We start from the raw sequence: 15,666 nt of genomic DNA, 5'->3' as shown, positions 1-15,666 counted from the left end.
CCGGCGTTCGTACGTCTACCCACTGCAAGATGGCTCTCAATAGCCATCCCCATCTCCCACACGTCAATGCTTCCATCAAACGCTCACAATGCTAATGCACTATGCAGCCCCCCAAGCCTTCAACACCCTCAAGCGCGCCTTCAAAGGCATGTTCAAGCGCAACAAGAAGCCTACCGCAACATCCCAGCAACAAACATCACAGACCCAACCCCAACCGCAACAACAATCCGACTACTCGACCTCAGCAGCCGCTTCTCCCCCTCCTACCTCGCAACCTCCACCACTGCAATCACCCACGCCGACTTCGGATGCCGTTGCACCGCAGATCCCGCCAATAGAGTCCGGCTCGCCGCTGAATAGCGCAACAGAGCCTTCGAAGTCGCTGCCGCCGACACATCCGCTAGCGACGGGACAGCAGGAGGAGCCGCAGGAGGCCGTGCCTCAGGACCATGGGGCGCAGCCTGGGCTGGTGGTGAGGGAGGAGAGTTCTGCTGCCCCGGCTCCAGCACCTGTTGTTAGAAGTGTGGATGGTGCGGAGGACAACCAGCTGAAGAGTGATCAAGCGGATGTCGGGAGGGTGTCGCCGGTTGAGCCGGGGTTGACGGTCGATGGGACGAGGAGTGGAGCTGTCTCTGCTGTGGATGATGGCAGTCGGGCGGAGGAGAGCTTGAAGAATGATAGTGCTGTTGAGCACGAGCAGGGCAAGATGGAGGAGTCGAATGGTAAGATCTGCCCAAAGACTTGGAAAACCAGCATCAAATGCTAACCGGCACCAGTGGTCACTGACGATCGTCCACCCCCTCCTCCAGCGAAGGAGAACGTCCCACCTCCCACAACCACCCAGCAACAACCAACCCCCAACGGCACCCCAGCCCAACCTCACGACACACTAAACCGCACCTCCAGCAGCGAAGAAAAAGTCGCCATCACAATGGAAGAGCCACCTCCAATCCGCGCCGTCCGCGCAGCACCCGGCATGAGCGCTACCTCCGGCCCCCTCGAAGAGTTCCCTGAAGGTTATTACCCGAAGTAGTCTCGACCAGCAGGGCGATGACGAAACCTGTAATATTACTTATTCTCATGACGAGCTTTATGCTGAACTTTATATGAGGAATCGTTATAGTGTACCGATGCTCGGCATCGATTCGGTCGGCTGGCACGGTTGGTTCCGCAGGGTTGGTGAGGAGTGGGACTGTGGGGATGCTGGCGGGGGTGGTGGAAGGACGGGTATGAGACGGCAGAGGAGCATGAGGGCTTATGGATTCGAGGGGAGATTGGATTGGATCAAGAATGGTTTTTTGTCGGCATGTTTGGGGTCGTGACGGTGTCATGCCCGTACCTTATACCCATGGTAGTCGAGGCAGCTTTCTTTGGAGAGTCGGCTGCTGCGCAGCGAATGTTAGATTTGCATCGACTGCTCTTGTGTCTATTCTATGACCATTGCACAGATGTTCGTGGTGACATGCCTTAGGCAAAGCGAGCGAGATCGCCCGGATCGGCAGTTGCGTGGGGACTGTTCAGCTTTTTTCTGAGCCGGCGGTGATTCACTTCCACTCTCTTCACCATTGTCGCCGCCCACAAACAGCGCCTACACCCCGGCGCATTCTCAAGACGATGCATCTCCAATCCAGCGAGTCCACCGGCCCCGGCGCCACCGTGGACGGCAAGTTCGACAACACGTCCAAGTCCTCCTCGCTGCCCTTCGGCCAAAACATTTCCCTCTCATCCGTCTCCGGCCCAACGTACTTGACCGCGCAGACGTTGATCCAGCAGGTCTCGTACGCCCTCTCCTCGACCCTCTTCACATACTCGCCATCGTCCTGGGATCTCGACGTCGCTGCGAAAAGCTGGTCCGCCACCGGCTCTCGCAATGCCAGTGGAGATGTCCCTTCCGTCTATGCGCTCGAGACTCGTCATGGAGCTGGCGCGATGGCGTTGGGGTATATGTTCAGCCCGGACTTCGATCTCTCGAAGCGCCACGTACCTCAATCAATCCTGGCTTCGGCGGCGAGTCTGGAGTACTTGCGCCCGAGTCTCGATCAATTGAGCTTGCTCTATGATGTCGCGAACCCAACAGCGCTGCAAGTTGCGGCGGTAGACTATGCGCCAGAGACCAAGACCGGCCTGGTGACGGATTATGTCTCCGCACTGAATGTGGCGGAAGAGATGGGCATGGGGTTGGTGGCCAGCAAGAGTGCGTTCGAGGTGCAGCATATGGCGCTTTTGTCTACGATTATGGCGAGTGTGGTGCCGGCGATGCATACGTATGATGGGATCACGGTGGGGAGGGAGACGACGAGGGTCATTGACGTGTTGAATGTGGACGGGTTGAAGAAGGTGTATGATGCTGTGCTGGAAGGTGCGAAAGGCGATTTGGGCAGCAAGAGATTGACGAACGAGGGTAAGGTGGCGAAGTTGGTGCAGGCGTTCAATGCAGAGCTGGGGACAGAGTATAAGTGCTTCGAGTACTCTGGACACCAGGCGCCGACGAACGTGCTGGTCGTCTTTGGCACGGTCGAGTCGAGCTTGTCCGCGCAGGTGGCGGAGAAGCTGGTCGAGCAGGACGTCAAGGTCGGCGTGATCAATGTTCGCGTCTACCGTCCCTTTGTTGAGGAGGAGTTCCTCGCCGCCTTGCCATCGGGCGTCCAGCAGGTTACTGTGCTCGGCCAGGTCAAGGACCAGACCAGCGTCACGGACAACAGCATCTCCAGCAACCTTTACGCCGACGTTTTGGCTGCGGTAAACTTCCAGAGCATGAACGTTGGCAGTGAGCCGAGTGTTTACGACATCAAGTACGCTCGCGATGTAGTTTGGACGGTGCACCGTATGGAACGACTTCTTCGCCACGTTGCGACTGCGCCTGGTAAGGAAGCAGAGCCGGCGCCGCCTATCACGCTTACGAGCGAAGAGACGAGGCAATATACTTTCTGGGATGTTGAGACCAGCGTGGGCGCTGAAGCCCCTATGATGCTGGGCCAGCTGTTGTCTGATGACAGCGCGTTGAACGTGACTGTTCGCAGTGGCCGCGACAATCTGGTTCAAGGCGGCGCCGTTCGGACGGACTTGCGTTGCTCGCCTAAGAGCATCGAGGCTGCATACAGCGTCAAGGAGGCTGATGTTGTAGTTGTGGGCGAGGAGAAGCTCATCAAAGAGTTCAACGTCGTCGAGAGCTTGAAAGAAGGAGGCTCGCTGATCCTCAAGTCCGCTGGATGGAAAGATGAAGACGTCGAGAAGAAGCTCAGCACACCTATGCGCAAAGCTATTGCTACGAAGAAGGTCAACCTGATGGTGTTGGACCCGTCCCTCAGCGGCAAGGTTGGAGAAGAGCCAGAGATGGAGGCATACCTGCTGCAGCTTGCCTTCTTGAACGTCGCGACCCCAGACGTGTACGAGAAAGGCTTGAAGAAGCTCATGAGCGCTGGCGATGCGCTAGAGAAGCTTGCGCAGGATCTCGACATCGCGCTGAAGCAGATCGAGGTGCCCGAAAGCTGGCTCACCGTTGAGTTGGAAGAGAATGATGCTCTGCCTCCCACTGAAGACCTGCACGTCAACAGCTTCGGTATGGTGGACAGGACTGAGGATGAACCGCCATCGTACCTTCGTACGTGGGAGACTGCTGCGAGAGGCCTTGCCTTCAAGGAGGCATACGGCACAGCAACTGCTTTGCGACCAGATCTTGGGGTCAAGACGGCCATTGTGCATGTCAAAGAGCACCGCCGGCTTACGCCCAAGACCTACGATCGCAACATCTTCCACATCGAGTTCGACCTCGGCGATAGTGGGCTCAAGTATGAGATCGGCGAGGCGCTCGGCATCCACGCTGAGAACAACCAGACTGATGTTGAGGAGTTCATCAAGTTCTATGGCCTCAATCCGGAGGAGATCGTCGAGGTACCGACCCGCGACGACTCCTCCGTGCTAGAGAATCGCACCGTCTACCAAGCCCTGATGCAGAACGTGGACATCTTCGGTCGGCCTCCCAAGCGTTTCTACGAGGCCCTCTCCGAGTTCGCCTCCGATGAAGCAGAGAAGACTCAACTCCTCATGCTCGGCACTGGTGGCAACCAAGAAGCCGCCATCGAGTTCAAGCGCCGCGCCGAAGTCGACACGGTCACGTACGCCGACATCCTGCTCGAGTTCCCATCCGCTCACCCAAGCTTCCACGACATCGTCCGCATCGTCAACCCCATGAAACGCCGCGAGTACTCCGTCGCTTCCTCCCAAAAGGTGACGCCCAACAGCATCTCCCTCCTCATCGTGACAGTCAACTGGGTCGATCCCAAAGGCCGTGACCGCTTCGGCCAAGCGACCCGCTACCTCGACTTCCTCCCCGTCGGCGCCCCGGTGACGGTCTCCGTCAAACCCTCCGTCATGAAACTCCCGCCCAAGTCCAGCGCACCAATCATCATGGCCGGTCTCGGCACGGGTCTCGCTCCTTTCCGCGCCTTCGTGCAAGAGCGCGCCTGGCAGCGCGAGCAGGGCATGCCCATCGGCGACGTCTTCATCTACATGGGCTCTCGCCACCAAAAAGAAGAATACCTGTACGGCGAGGAGTGGGAAGCGTACCAAGACGCAGGGATCATCACGCTGCTCGGCCGTGCGTTTTCGCGCGATCAGCCGCAGAAGATCTATATTCAGGACAGGATGCGGGAGACGCTGAGCGAGATTCGGCGGGCGTATTTGCGGGAGGAGGGGGCTTTCTACCTGTGTGGACCGACGTGGCCGGTGCCGGATGTGACGGAGGTGTTGGAGGAGGCGGTGGAGGTGCAGGCGAGGAGTGAGGGGAAGAAGAGGGATGGGCATAAGGAGATTGAGCGCTTGAAGGAGGAGGGGAGGTATGTGCTTGAGGTGTATTAGAGTAGTGGAGTGGGGTTGGTAGGGTTGGAGAGAGTGCGGTAATTGGTGTATTCGTGTACCGGTTGAATGTTTCTGCATCTCTGCAGTTTGAAGTACTTCAAGCTTTCGTTCAGAAGCAGTGTTCGACGCCATGGTGCCACTCACAGTCTGGAATTGAACCGTGAGCTCAGCGACGAAGAGTAAGAACTTGGAAAGCTCGAGAAGAGAGGACGTTGGAAGACAGTAAATTTCGGCTACGAGACGAATCTAAGACTAGCACACAGTTCTCACAAAGCGGCATAAAAGCAGCCGCAGGTATAGCCATTGGCGAAGCGACGATATCTACGATCGCTTGGAGGAGATGGCCCATCGATGAATGCACGCAGCTACAGCCATCTAGAGACACATTCGTCACAAGCGTCATCAACGTCGTCGATTATAGGACACGACACTTCGCCTCGCTGCATGGCGCTCGACTCCCCCCTAGGCTCGACTCTGACCTGTGCTTCGAGAAGTTAGCAAGTGCATTGCAAGTATCTCGTCCGAGGAGAATGGTAGGATGGTTGGGATCAGAATAATGCACATTATAGACATTGTACGGGTTAAGGCCCTTCCTCTGGGGTTGGTTTAGAGTTCACAGGGTCCATGCGCGTCTAACGCCAAATCACGTGCAGGACGGCTGCCTGGCAAAAAGCGGTAGGTCAGTGTAGAGTAGAGTAGAGTCGAGATGGTAGCACCTGTATACACACACACCTTGACCCAATTGTTGCATCTGATTGTTGCCGCGATGCCTTATACCGGGTTTTTTGAGATTTTGCCGTTGTTCGGAGAAGATTGCTGGACCAAGGTCCAGTCAGGATGGCCTGCTGTTGGGGATGCGACGGCTACCGGGGATGAACCCTTCCGCCAGCCAGTTGATGAAGCCCTCGAGCGGTTTCATGCAAGAATGGCAAGGGCGGCGGCTAGGGTGAACCCGGTAGTCGTCATAGATTTGACTCCAGAGAAGGAGAACGGTATGGCTGAGCTTCGCTGCCCGAACACGTCAAAATGCTAATTTTCTCGGGCAGAGCCACCAGAGAGTGGCAAGAAGAAGAAGAGTAGGTCCATCAACCTACTTGCTTCAACAGCGAATTGGTACCTGACCCTGTTCTCTAGCCAAGGCAGAGACCAAGGGTATGATAGCGATGTGCTTCAACAGCGCGTCGACCAGGTACTGATCCATGTAATGTAGTCGAGGAGAAGAAGAAGCTGGCGAAGAGTAAGTCGTGTAGTATTACGCGGTATCTCATCTTCTTGCTGACGAGTCGTTTAGGAGCCGCACATAGAAGTAAGCTCACGACCAGAGCAGTCCGCTGCTACGAGACGCCTGGCTAACGCAACACGTCAGTTTTCGATGACGATGATGAGGAAGAGGACGATGCGGCGGCGCTGCGTATGCTTACCTTGTTGTACCTCGAACGTCGTCCACCTGCTGACTTCAAGGCTCAGCCGCGGAGAAAACCAAGCGTTGGTCCCACGCAGTCCGTAGCCGACGGCTAGCTAACCGTTCGCAGCGAAGAAGAAGAAGGCGAAGAAGGAGAAGGAGGCGGAGAGGGAAGGTTCGTGCTCACCTGGCACTTCAAATCACCTGCCCCGTGCTAAATTGTTGTCACAGAGCCGGTGGCGGAGACGCCGTGCTGTAAGCAATCCCTTGCACGGCAGCTTCTAGTCACGGCAGCTGGTTGTTCGTCTTCGACATCGATGATAAGGCTGACCTCCACGCAGGATGATGTGAACGTTTTGCTTTGAGAAAGAAAAAAAAAAAAAAAAAAAATTACCCCCGGAACGGCAATCCTCCTGCCCTGGCACGCAGCCATGTTCCGCTCGGCGGGCAGCTCAATTTACAGGCCCCTTTGTTGTTCCGACCAGCCTGGCACCTCGACCTACCACTGCTGCCTCCGATCTGCTTCGGTCAGTTTCAGTCTGCAACATCTTCAATGCAGGTCCGCCGACAACACATCTCAGCTTACTGTGGCTGGTAACCTCGCCTGCACGCAAGCCTTCTCGCGCGACCGGCAGCACCAGGGCGGGCAGCCCAATTTACTGCCGTCGCCTCTACCTTCTTCGACGAAACCTTTCCAACGCATCAGCACAAGGCGGGCAGCTCAATTTACTGCGGCCGGCCCGCTGCATCCCTCCTCTTCGAATACATTCGTCCAACGACGAGCATCAGCACCAAGGCGGGCAGCTCAATTTACTGCCGTTGACTGCCTCTCCACAGAATCGACAGCAGCACGGACACCGACGCTGTGCTCTCAGATCGATGCGTTGTTAACATCACAAAGCATGACAGGGGAGCAAGATAGCATGCGTCCCAAGCCATGTCGCACTAGTAAGGCCTCGCGCAAAAGAGCCCCCGGAATGATTGGCACTGCTCGCGGGAGTCGACAACAAGTTGACCGATCTGGGACAGAATTGGATCCTTGGTCCTGCAGTCCCGTTCAAAGGTGGTCGAAGACCATCGTCCTGTTTGCGGTCGATGCTGCAGGTGACCGCTTCACGCCGTCTTTCGCCAGCACTCTGGGCAATACATAGTCAAGTTGCACTATTGGGTGCCCTTCGCTGTCTCCCTTTCAAGAGCCAGATCGCGAATTCCACGGTCTTCGACTGGCGGCCCTGGACGAGAAATCGACAACATTGCCGGCATCATGGGGCTTAATGGCTCGAGAAGAAGGCCGATTTGTGGGCGTCCAATCTGAACTGATGCAAGATGTCGACGCTTGTCTCTTCGTGGAGAAAGTGCGTCTCGTGGAGAGAGTGCGCATGCCAGATGACAGTTGAGTGACCGTAAACCTCCCAGAAGTGTTGGCCGATCTCTCGCTCGTCATCCTGCCTCTTCGACTCGAGCTCTCACACTGGCCTTTACGCCGCTGTTGCCACGAGCGATTCCATCCTCCACCACCTGCAGTCGTCGTCGACCCAATCACAAGAACAACGGTGGCAGTAATAGCAACCGCGACAAACAATCGGCAATCGAAACAGCACATGCAACGAATCAAGCTGGCCAGGATAGTGTGGATCGACGATTGTTCGGATGCAGTATCCTCTTCATTAATGAGGTGAAGGGCATGAAAGGATGTTCCCAAGCGGTGCGGGAAGGTGGTCCTCCGCGGAAGAGGGTGGCTCGAGTGGCTTGTTAGCCATGAGGATGGCGCAGCATACGGTAAGCCACAACTTGAAGCTACGATGACTTCCAGTCCGCTTACCTCGAACCCGAAGCTAAATGTAGACAGAGAAGCAATGCCGACGGCCCTCAGTCACGATCAGAGGGTCTCGTGGCGTTTGTGTTGTTGATGCTTTGAGGTATTGTTTGGAGGAATGAGAAGCGTGCGCGACCGGTATTGCGATGAACGCTTGCGCGGGGAGTAGCAGCATCACGTTTGAACAGATACCAGTACATGCGACCATACCTAACTGATAAGACATCGTTCCTGGATGAGACAGACCAAGTACACCCAACACCGACACACCCACACATTGGAGCGGCCCGCGAGGTGTATCCTCATCCTCGTCTTCGGTCATAGCAGTCGCCCCATCCTATCCATCCTTCCGCATCCTTGCCTCAAGCACTATCCCGCGGCACCCGACATGGTTGATCGTAGCGTATGCCCGACATGGAGGCCAAATATTGTACTACATGCATGAAGAAAAAGCCTGGCAGCCAATTTCTGGGCAAAGAGGGAGTGCTAAAGACGTGCGAGTACTGCCTTGTACGTACATTCACGGCCATCATATCCGACGCAGTGCTGACATGTCGACCCCAGCAAGCTCGCAAGGCTCTTCGTGCCATTCGTCGTCTCGAGCGCGAAGCATCGCGCCAGCAACAAGGACGCCATAACCACCTCTCCAACTACCAGCCAATCTACCCCGGCAGCGACGTTTTTGCCATTGCCGATGTTATCAAGACACCCTCCGAGCCCACGGAGACGCACAGGAAGGGAGAGAAAAACAATGTGCCAATCAAGGCATCTACACAGCCTACGTCGTTGGGCTCTTGGGGGTCAATCGCGGCTGTAGCAGCGGGGGAGAATGCAGACCACTTTGTTGCGACCAATGCCGATGCTCGGCCAGACGAGACCACCTGGTGTGAACGCTGGCGCTCATGGGATCGGCAGGAAAAGGAGAAACCGGCATGGTGATCGGCTTGGCCAGAAGGTGCGGATGAGATTGCATCTGCAGCTGAACATAAGTGCTCACGCGTCTACACTACACATAGGTCAATGCATCATGGTGTGCAGAGACACTGACGCACTTTCGATGGATGTTTGGGGAAGCTCGTATGCCCCCCAACCCATGCCCTCCAACCCATACTATGGAACCGAACACGATGATTGTGGGCTGGTGGCTGAGAGCGCAGACATGAAAGCCAGACTCATGGTTACCTTCGGATAGCTTCGAGTGGACTCAACGGTTCAGGAGGCGTTGGTCGATCCCCCCTCTTGCCTGTCAGCGGCATGTAGTTCGGTTGCAGTCCGCACGAGCACATTGTACTTGGCTCCTCCCACTGTGCTTCGATTGGAGAGGCGTACCGCCGCCATATGTGGATAAAGAGATATCCCAGGTTGTCTTCACCGCCAGAAACCTGCAAATCCACTAGAATTATCGATCGAGTCCCACCCCGGACGCCACCAAAAGCCATCAAGAAGCTGTGTAACATGGAAAACCCGAGACTAGAACAACATCCGTCTTTACATCTACCTTTGATGGTCTGATAATCGCCAGCCACCAAAGCATGCGCTCGATCGACGATTCGGAATGAGTATCTGTGACCTGTCCGCGAATCTTCATCGAGCATACGACATTTGGAGCTGCAGGCTTCCAACCGACGTTACACAAGAATGCAGAATATACCCATCTGTCCCAAAGACAGAACGCCATGGAGCCAACATCAATATCTGCAGACCCATATCGAGTTTCCAGACCCAGGCCAAGTCCAGATCGAAGCAATGGCGAAACGGGTAGCAACATGGCCAGCTCTGGCTGGGCACGAGCAGCACTGAAGGCCGAACGGGTAGCAGCAGAATCAATACTACTCTGCGCAATGGAGACGCAATGGATATGCAATGGAGAACCTCGGTCCTTCTTGGGACGCCGATCAGGCCGATGAGGCAGGAGCTGAACGAATAGCAACATGGTCAACCTTCGTTGGGCATGAGTAGCAGTGAGGGCTGGACGGATAGCAGCAGAATCAATACTCGCCTGCGCGAAGGAGAGTCTCGGCCCTTCCCAACCACGAATCCGAAGCAGCAGGAGAACGGATAGCGACAGCAATAGTTATCGCGCCAACACACTCGGCATTTTGAGGCGAAGAGGGTCGCAAGAGAACACTCACCAGCTCATGGTCAGAGCAAAGACATAAAGGAGGGAACGTCCACCCTTCTATCCCAGACCACAGAGCAACGACAAATCAACGATTCACACCTTCCACTTTTGAGCGAGTCGAATACTCCCTTCCTTGTCCGAGAACATTTCTTCACTGCCTCCCTCTTCATCTGCCAACCCCCAGTCCATTCCTACAGCGAATTGTCAGACAATCCTGCGCCCCCAACCTTGGCCGTTGCACTCCATTTGGCATTTTCACACCTCCGCAGTGTCAGGCAGGGTTGTACACCATGGCATCACAGCCGAGCAGCAGGCAGGGCAGTGCCCAAAACACACCATCGAACACCCCGATTCCCGCAGAAAAGGTACCTACCTGCACTGCGTTCCTTCTACTCTGCTTCGTTGTGCTGACCAGCCATCTGCAGATCGTGAATCACATGTTCGAATGCGAGTCGCCCCATGTCAACAGCAGCGGTGAGACAGTACTGCGACCACAAGATGCTGGTTATGTCGTCGATTACCAGCCGACTCTGCAAGAGGTCCGTGTGGTTGTTCAAAACCGTGGACCAGAGTACACGGTAGTAGCGAAGTTGAAATGCATTCGCATTTACGCCCTTCGAAGGGCAGATAGTTCGTCTCAGTCCATCGTCGTTTATTCAACTTGGTACTAATGGAGCTTCTCAGGAATCCTTCCTGTTGAGATCGTAGGCAACGAGAAGCCTACATTGAAAGTTTCCCTCAGTCAGCTTGGTCCAACACAGAGTTTTGGTGGACGGCAAGACATTCGGACCCATTTCTCGGCTTTGATTTCTGGCATCATGGAAATGCAAGCAAACCAGAAGCTGCTTCCGGAGTTCAAAGCAGAGATCCTCCACTGGGTGAGCGACAAGAACAAGGTCCGCGAAACTTGTACAATGCTCAGGGACGTCATGCGACCGGAAGTCGTCAAAGTGTTGACCAGACCGGACTTCACTCTACGGGAGGTCATTGATGCTGGCCAGGTCATCGAAGACAAGAACCATACCGCCGGAGTCTACCTTCGCTTGTACTCTGACTTCAAGAGCGGCAACTGGGCTGGCAAGGCGCCTTTCCTGTATGTTGGCCAGACCGGCGATATGTGGAGACGCAACAGTGATCATGACTCGGCGATCAACAACCCAGCAAAAGATCAAGCCTATCACTACCAACTCGCCCAAGCGGCCACGCGCTCCATCAAGGTGCAGATCAGCCGCGACAAGAACACGGAAGGAGGAAATGCGAAGAGAGCGCAAGGCCTGAGGACCATCCTGGAACAATTGATGGTTCTCATGCTCCGTACGTACAGTGATCGACAGCTGAACTGGAGGAGGGATTATGGCCAGAAGAGCGTCGATCAGGCAATTGCGGAGAACTTCGAGACGCGCAATCATTGCAACATATTCATGACCGTTTCAACACAGGCCATGGAGCTCTCAGACTTTCCGTACCCTGGCCGGCCATTCCGACCGAAGCCCTTTGGCACTGATGGCGGCTGCAACGGGAGTAGTCCCTGGACTGAAAACATGGACTCATGGGAGAAGGTTCAATGGACTGTCCAAGAGCTCCAGGACAGATGGGTCCTTCAGCGCTCTTCGTTGAGGGCTGACGTCGCTGCCCGCATGTTCGTGATCCGGCTGTACCAAGACAACAAACGCAAGGAGGTCTGCCACATCGATCTTCCATTGTCAGGCACGGTCCATGGGGGCTCCAGGTCCGATTGGAAGCTGGTCCCAGGAGCAGATCATCCGCAGGTCGGCGACGATGTGTACCCCATTTAGGAGGTTATGTTCCCAGAGTCAAGGGATCATGACGTCCCCTATTTCCGTACGCCTGAGTTGGGGCCATGGGACATCTGGCACTACTCCCGCAAAATGGCATTCAGGATAGTGTGGCAGTCAAAGATCGACAAACAGTGGCATTATCGCTACTACCAGTCCAACTGGCAGAACGCTTCTGGGAATGCTCCTGGCGAAGGCATCAAAGGGTTCCCGATGGCTATGTCTCTCTATGCGCACTTGACCCACGGACAGTGGCCGGAGCCAATCAACAATCAGCACATCAAATTCTGGAAGACAGTCGAGTGGTGGGGCCATGCAAACCTGCTCCGAGTGAAAGTTGACCGCCTTCGGCAGGTCATTCGAGCTCAGGTTGTCAATGAGCCTCTTCTTCCGTTGCCTCAACCAAACTTCGACCTTGGTGCGGTCGTGGAAGCAATGGAAGACCACGGCTTCGAAAACGTCAATGCAAAGTGGCAGTCACTGCAGTTCGATTGGCTTACGGATCCGCAGTGGTGGCCGGATGGAAAGGCGGGCAAGCCCCATGCTTCCGTGAAAAAGCGGACTGACTGTGACTTTCACCTCGTTATGAAAGCAGTTAACAGCAACATGAAGTGCGAGCGGGTTCCAAACCAGGACCGCTGCACTGACTGCGCGAAAAGGGGCATCGTTTGCTCGTGGACAAAGGTACCAAAGCTGTTTGGTGTGCAAGGCTGGCAGAAAGCTGGCGACGATCGTCTGGCCACCACAGAGACCCAGAGGTCGATTATGCTGCTATGCCAGCTTCCAGCAGCCAATGAACAGAAGAGACACGGCACTATGGCAGACCCACACTTCGCCAAGATTGGAAAGGACGAGGAGTAGTCGGCCGCGAAGATGCGGGCATTGCTGAGTGGAGAGGCTGCAGGTGGTAGTGGGAGCAGGTGGTGGAAGCATGGTCGCCGAAAACGATGGTTGTGCTGGCACTGAGGTGAGATCGCTACGACTTAATGACTCTCCTTGTTACGGAAGCGATTGTTCATGGGCATTTCGGTATTTCGTGTGTTGACGGTTGTGACCTTGCTCTCCAAGCATGGGTCTCTCTCGGATAACAAAATGGACTATTCGTGACAACCTCACCTTTCCAACCCTTCTCAAAGTTCTGCAAACTTCGCCAATGCGCTTCTCTTGTCGACTCTGGCCCTCGTCGTTCAAGACGCCGTAGACACAGGTCGGTGTCGTAGCAGCCATGATTTACTATTGAAGCTCCGAGCGGGGAGCTTAGCCTTTGGTACACTACTGCTCCAAATGATTCACATGGCTTCCCATCGGTCGCATGTCTTTTACAACTCACTGAGGCGCCTTGTAAGGAGGGCATTGACGAAAGTATTGAAAAGATGCCTCCCATGCTGAAGCTAGCGGACCACAACCTTGGAGATATTTAATACTTGATAGGATGATACGAAAGCGAACGCTACGGAAGATGATTCCGCAGGTGCCAATGTCGTCTTGCCCCTGCTAGGCTATTCTGCCTTGCCACCTTGAAAAGTTAGCAACTGACTTGCAAGCAGTAAGCTGATGCAAAGATGGAGAGTGTCCAATCAGATAATGCGCCGATTTCAACACCGATGGGTTAGGGCCCTTCCGATGGGGTTTGAAACAAATTGGTATGCAATTCATCATGTAAGGGAAGTGGTGGTGGTGATGGGGAGGCATACCTGATGCTGGAGGCTATAGGGTACGGGGGGAAGCACCTGCATCTCTGCCATACATTGGACTGGATGGGGTCACTGTGGCGAACATGTAGCCATGATGGCGAAAAGGAGAGTTGTGTACTCGTTGCCCTATGAGTACGAAGATGATGGGTGGACCAGAACGATGAAGATTGATGATGGAGATGGAAGAGAAAGAAGACGAAGTGCGGTTTCAAAATGTCAACATTCCCTTGCGGGAGGGGACGGGACGGAAGCCAAGCAGATCCGTGTACCCACGTGATCATTGCCTGGACTTCACGTCTTCTCCCGGTTGTCGTCCTCCTGGCTCGCAGAGCCTCGCCTGCTGGGGTCACGTCTGCTCGAGCACCAGAGCAGTGGCAGCTTGACTCGAGATGGGAAGCGGAGTGCGTCCGCCCCAAGCCATGCGTGGTTCGAGGCGTCGCCGGCAATTGCAGCTTCTCCACTTCCGTGTCAGGTGGGCGGCAGTCAAGTAGGTATACTGTACGTGTAGCATGTTGAAAGTCCCCCAGACCAGATCAGCAATCTTCCGTCTATTCCATCCTTGACAGCAAAGTCCCAAGCAAGGAAGACGTACCACTGTAACATTCTTTAGCAATGGCACCTCCCACCGCTATCGTGACCGGCGGCTCTAGCGGTATAGGCCTCGCGCTCACGCACCATCTCCTCGAGCGACAGTGGAACGTGGTCATAGCCGACATCAATCCGCCGAAGGACTCCATTGATGGCACCATCTTCGTCAAGACTGACGTGTCCTCGTGGGACAACCAAGCCTCCCTTTTCAAGAAGGCCTACGAATGGAACTCTCGCCTCGACTTCTGCGCCCTCAATGCCGGTATAGACGATCGAGACGACATCTTCGCAACAATCTCAGGGGATCCCTCCAAGCCTCCGGGAAAGCCCAATATGGCGACACTGAACATCGACCTCATCGGACCGTATTATGGCATCAAGCTCGCGGCGCACTACATGTCTCTACCCAGTACTGGCGCCGGCAAACCAAAGCTAGGAGGGAAGATCGTCGTTACGAGCTCCGCAGCAGGCATCTACCCCATCCCGCAGTGTCCGCAATACGGCATGGCGAAGCATGGTCTCGTCGGTCTCGTCCGCTCCCTCGCTCCAAGATCCAGCACGGTGGGCATCACAATCAACGCCATATGTCCAGCATTAGTGAAGTCTGGTCTCGCGCCTCCAGGGTTGTTAGATTCTTTCTCCGAGGAGCAGTTTACGCCCATGAGCACAATCCTGCGCGCCTTTGACGAACTGGCCGAGTTCGAGAAGGTGAAGAATGAAGACTGGGTGGAGAAGGGCCACTCGGGAGAGACCGTGGAAGGGAACCTGGGAGAGCTCATCTACCACAAACCGGCGCAAAGGCATGAAGCAAGTTCATATGCGAATGAAGAAGGCCTCAGGGCGTGGGATCGGGCGTACATCGAGAGGAACAAGAAGTTTGTCGAGGCCCCTTAAGAATCACTACTATGAGAAGCAGTATCCAACAAAGTCTTCCCCTTTCAAGACCTCACCTCACCGAGCCATCGCCGGCGCCGGCGGAACCCCGGCCCACATTTCGCCAATAATATATGCATTTCCCAAATTCCTACCTTTCACCATCAAGCAATCAAACAGCTGAGAACCATTGAATGACCAATGGGGAGCCATTTGTTCTTGACCCGCAAATCTCGGAAAGTCGTACCGGAACCATATTCACCAATGAATTGTGGTTTCGGCAGAGTGAGTGAATCAATGAAGATCCAGTCCCGTAATTACCAAGTAAGCGGCTGGGGAGTTGGTTGACGTTTCAACATATACATGGTAGTTGGGATTCCACAGATGAAGTGGGACGAACGAAGTGGTTGAATATCGTTGGGGGTTCTTTTTTGGTGTTTTGTCTATACCTCTTCCCTTTTCCTTTTCCCCTGGCATTCTGGTATACGTTCGTGGTGTTGATTATTCGTGGGGGGGGG

At 55.0% G+C, this 15,666-nt stretch overlaps 7 protein-coding genes across 7 annotated transcripts; all 7 read left to right on the top strand.

Moving 5' to 3' along the window:
- Positions 1 to 88: 88 nt before the first annotated feature.
- Positions 89 to 1,033, top strand: LTR77_007550 (uncharacterized protein; the record flags this gene model as incomplete). The annotated part of the gene is made up of 2 exons (XM_064804787.1): positions 89 to 722; positions 777 to 1,033. 2 exons carry the CDS (start codon positions 89 to 91, stop codon positions 1,031 to 1,033), a joined length of 891 nt encoding a protein of 296 aa, XP_064656629.1.
- Positions 1,034 to 1,614: 581 nt separating this feature from the next.
- MET10 (sulfite reductase [NADPH] flavoprotein component) lies at positions 1,615 to 4,857 on the top strand (the record flags this gene model as incomplete). Its single annotated transcript, XM_064804786.1, has 1 exon — positions 1,615 to 4,857. The coding sequence occupies one exon, from the start codon at positions 1,615 to 1,617 to the stop codon at positions 4,855 to 4,857; it is 3,243 nt and encodes a 1,080-aa protein (XP_064656628.1).
- Positions 4,858 to 5,623: 766 nt separating this feature from the next.
- Positions 5,624 to 6,375, top strand: LTR77_007548 (uncharacterized protein; the record flags this gene model as incomplete). The annotated part of the gene is made up of 6 exons (XM_064804785.1): positions 5,624 to 5,849; positions 5,904 to 5,933; positions 5,992 to 6,009; positions 6,068 to 6,094; positions 6,149 to 6,163; positions 6,224 to 6,375. 6 exons carry the CDS (start codon positions 5,624 to 5,626, stop codon positions 6,373 to 6,375), a joined length of 468 nt encoding a protein of 155 aa, XP_064656627.1.
- Positions 6,376 to 8,489: 2,114 nt separating this feature from the next.
- On the top strand, positions 8,490 to 9,014 carry LTR77_007547 (uncharacterized protein; the record flags this gene model as incomplete). The annotated part of the gene is made up of 2 exons (XM_064804784.1): positions 8,490 to 8,585; positions 8,640 to 9,014. The coding sequence occupies 2 exons, from the start codon at positions 8,490 to 8,492 to the stop codon at positions 9,012 to 9,014; spliced, it is 471 nt and encodes a 156-aa protein (XP_064656626.1).
- Positions 9,015 to 10,487: 1,473 nt separating this feature from the next.
- On the top strand, positions 10,488 to 11,993 carry LTR77_007546 (uncharacterized protein; the record flags this gene model as incomplete). The annotated part of the gene is made up of 3 exons (XM_064804783.1): positions 10,488 to 10,562; positions 10,623 to 10,827; positions 10,882 to 11,993. The coding sequence occupies 3 exons, from the start codon at positions 10,488 to 10,490 to the stop codon at positions 11,991 to 11,993; spliced, it is 1,392 nt and encodes a 463-aa protein (XP_064656625.1).
- A 93-nt stretch (positions 11,994 to 12,086) lies between these two features.
- On the top strand, positions 12,087 to 12,854 carry LTR77_007545 (uncharacterized protein; the record flags this gene model as incomplete). Its single annotated transcript, XM_064804782.1, has 1 exon — positions 12,087 to 12,854. One exon carries the CDS (start codon positions 12,087 to 12,089, stop codon positions 12,852 to 12,854), a length of 768 nt encoding a protein of 255 aa, XP_064656624.1.
- Positions 12,855 to 14,299: 1,445 nt separating this feature from the next.
- LTR77_007544 (uncharacterized protein) lies at positions 14,300 to 15,169 on the top strand (the record flags this gene model as incomplete). The annotated part of the gene is made up of 1 exon (XM_064804781.1): positions 14,300 to 15,169. The coding sequence occupies one exon, from the start codon at positions 14,300 to 14,302 to the stop codon at positions 15,167 to 15,169; it is 870 nt and encodes a 289-aa protein (XP_064656623.1).
- Positions 15,170 to 15,666: the final 497 nt, after the last annotated feature.

This window comes from Saxophila tyrrhenica (genome assembly GCF_035928015.1).
Source record: "Saxophila tyrrhenica strain CCFEE 5935 chromosome Unknown scaffold_12, whole genome shotgun sequence".
Classification (NCBI taxonomy): domain Eukaryota; kingdom Fungi; phylum Ascomycota; class Dothideomycetes; order Mycosphaerellales; family Extremaceae; genus Saxophila; species Saxophila tyrrhenica.
The sequence above is the reverse complement of the archived record's forward strand: the minus strand, read 5'-3'. Positions and strand labels throughout refer to the sequence as shown.